At 38.2% G+C, this 3,261-nt stretch overlaps 1 protein-coding gene across 2 annotated transcripts in view; it reads right to left on the reverse strand.

The window, feature by feature from the left end:
* Positions 1–2,688, reverse strand: part of nt5c2b (5'-nucleotidase, cytosolic IIb) — a 23,484-nt gene extending 20,796 nt beyond the window's left edge. The window contains exons 1-2 of one of the 2 annotated variants that reach the window (XM_014010202.1): positions 2,489–2,688; positions 1,281–1,400 (exon numbers count right to left, since the gene is read on the reverse strand). In XM_014010202.1, coding sequence (XP_013865656.1) covers positions 1,281–1,381 — 101 coding nt within the window. In that variant the 5' untranslated portion in view covers positions 1,382–1,400; positions 2,489–2,688. Of the gene's footprint in view, positions 1–1,280; positions 1,401–2,411 lie in introns of both variants that reach the window. The other variant, XM_014010204.1, reaches the window with a different exon arrangement.
* Positions 2,689–3,261: the final 573 nt, after the last annotated feature.

Consider the following 3,261-nt stretch of genomic DNA (forward strand, 5'->3'; position numbering starts at 1 on the left):
TATGAAAACGGTAGTAAAAATAACACAAGTTACTAAATTTATTACAAATCACTTTAGATTTTGTACATTTTAAATGTATTTCAAAGACTTAATTAATCRTTATTCCATTAAAACATGAATAGCAACACTTTAAAACTCAAAATGACCCAATTTTTCTTGTGCTGGTACCGTAAAGACATACCCACACTATTTATTAAACTYCAGAGGTCATTTGTGAATTGATACCTCAAGCTTTAAATTAAGCAAACTGTATCTCTTTACTTACACAGGAAAAGATCTAAAGATTAATACTGTCTTTTTTAATTATGTAATAACAGTATTGTTAAAAACACTTCAATTCTCCATCTCAAAAGCTTTACAATGTTTTTGCATTTTGTTAAAATTTGGCAATTTATCACCYGACCTATAGCAACAAGCTAGGTTTGTTTAGAGGAGCCGACTTGAAAACTGGATTTTTATTGATCTGTAGTGAAGTTATCAGATATTCCAGCCATATATTTAAAATCACAAATGGTTAATTTGAAAATGTTTATGCTATTTTAGTTACTGGGATCACTAAATGGCATCTTTATTATTTTTTTATGAAATTATCAATCGCACTGCAGCCTGTGCTCACTCTGACTCGTTTCGTCAGCCCGGGTTTACATTTCATCAGGCAAAGAAAAGCAGATGCAAACTTCTGGCGCACTGACTCGTYTGTATAAAATAAAACAGCTTGAACATAGAAAGCTGCTTTGTGCTCTGAATGTAGTCAAGATTAACAGTAATTTAGTCGCGTGTTTCTCAGKTTAGCGGGACAATCGTTGCAGAAACGACTGGAGCCATTCCCTTTAGATCAGAGGTGCCCAAAGTGGGGCCCACGGGCCAAAGTTGGCCCGCCAAGCCATTTGATTTGGCCCACCAGCAGTTGTCCTGGTTACTAGATTGTAATTATGTTAAATATAAAATACAAGTAACTACAAGAGACATTTAGATTAAAGTCCATATATAGATTTGCACACCTTATAAGGTCCCATATACTTAAATTTTAAATTGTGAAAAGTCCCATGAGCCTTTGCTGCCTGAGCATAAGTTGAATTTTCTCCATGTCCATGGGCTGAAAGAAAAAAAAAGTGTGGATAACCACACTGGCTGCTTGCTTAATCATAAAAAAATAAAACAACTTTATTTAAGAAGTATTTGCATTTCGTATATTATTGCATTTGGCCCATGGCCCTCAGATTGATTTTAATTTTGGCCCTCTCAGGGAAAATGTTTGGGCACCCGTGCTTTGGATGTACCTGTGGTAGGGCTCCCTCCTGTATTTCTTCATGGTGAGGCCGTCCATGTTGGCAGGCAGGTCGGCATAATTCTGCAATCGGTCGCTCCATGAAGTGGTCATGTTTCAAACTTTTCAGTGCCTGGTGACAAAGAAAGCAACACAAAGAAAGAGGGTAAAATCAGTGGACTAAGTCATATATATTCAATTAAAAGCAGTTCAAACTGAGGGGAATTCATTTATCTTGTGGACACTGTGTTTTCGATTGGATTAACAAGCGAACCTGAATGAAGTGTAAAGCCTGAGTTTTAAACTAAGATCATCTTATATTGAGAATGTTGTGATTAAACCTTGACAATAAAATATGTAAAATGTCATGATGACACAGTGTTATGACAGAATCTCTTATCATATCAAACTTAAATAAAACATAAAAAATAATAATTTTATCAAACAAACAAGCTGAAGGGATAAAAACTAAAGCCTTGAATTAAAGTTTTGTTTGAAATGCTGAGTGTTTTTCCTGCTGCTGAGGCTGCAGAGGCTGCAGGAAGGAAGGCCAAAGATCAGCTTTCTTGCTCTCAGTGACAGCATAAATGAAAACGGATCTAAAAGCTGTCAGCGGGGCCACAAATACTGCCTCTGACTCGTAAACAAAGTCAACGTGAAGCTTTTAAACGGACCTAAATAAACGCTAAGCCCTGTTTACTTCACTGCAGACCAGGAGCATGTTTTAACAGAGACGTGTGGCTTTTCTCCGTTTATTTACAGCTCGTCTTGCTTTTCTAGAAAGGTCCTTTATGGGACCTGAGCCTGCGGGGCCAGTGGGGTCTGAAGGAAGCTGTGGAACTACTTACTGCAAGAAAGAAAAAAAAAAAAAGCTTTGTTTTGTCGGGTCGACGCTGCAGCAAAGCGTTTATTTCACCGACGTGTCACTGGTTTCCAGTTATATTTGTGTTTGAGCAGGAATATTTTCAGAAAAGTGTGCAGGTTACAGTTCAAATACGTGGTGCAGGTCGCTGTAAAGAACAGCTTGTTCGCATCAAGCAGCCGATAACACTGGCAGGCTTTAGCTAACAGTCTCCTGAACAAAAAGTATCCATGTTTTTAATCTGGCATTAATGCAAAGCGTAGCTCAGATGTTTAGACTAACCCGGTGGCTGCCTCTGATGGGAAGAGAAAAGAAAAATACGAGCAGTTTCACCCCGCTGCTCGGATTGCTCCACTCACCGATCTGAGTTCCTGGATCGATGCGCCGTCTGATAGTTTGCGCATGCGCAGTGAGCCGTGTCAAAAGACGGTGTTTTTCTGTCTGTCTGCAGCTTTGAAGCGAAGCGCTGGTTGGGACTCTGTGGAGCCAGGAAGCAGCTAAGTGTTTACGCTGAACTCGCTCTCTAAAGTCTCTCCGAGCCGCCAGCTGCTGTTATGAGMCTTTCAGAGGGAGGTGTCGATGCTCGTCACAAAGGGGCGGGGCTGCCAGTGCCACGTGACAAGTGATGACAATGGAGGACCAAAGCTGCCATAATTTAGAAAAAATATATAAAATTTTAACACTATCTTAATTCACATTTTAAACTAAAGCCATAAATGTTGTCAACCTACACAAACGTCAATTAATTTAACTTAAAWTTTTGTGCTTCTATATAAAGAGAGTCAAATTTATGTTTTACCTAGGGTCACACAGCTTTATGGTGGCCCTCAAATGGCCAATTGTAATTAATGTCGGTAATTTATGAAATTCAATTTATGTAATTTATGATAATTTACGAAACCCTGGGTTCGTACGAGCCTGAAGGAGCGAACAACTTTAATCCAGGGAATAAGATTGTGGAACAGCATAGAAGATGAGGTTTAAAATGCCAGATCCTTGTATATATATTGAAGAGAATCTTAAAAAATAATATTCTGAAGAAATATAGAGAATTATAAGTGAATTCGTGCCAATTGTTGTTTGAGTTGGTGTCTTAAATTTTGTTTTTAATTCATTTTCAAGTGTTTTAAGT

This window comes from Austrofundulus limnaeus, unplaced genomic scaffold, assembly GCF_001266775.1.
Source record: "Austrofundulus limnaeus strain Quisiro unplaced genomic scaffold, Austrofundulus_limnaeus-1.0 Scaffold66, whole genome shotgun sequence".
Lineage (NCBI taxonomy): Eukaryota > Metazoa > Chordata > Actinopteri > Cyprinodontiformes > Rivulidae > Austrofundulus > Austrofundulus limnaeus.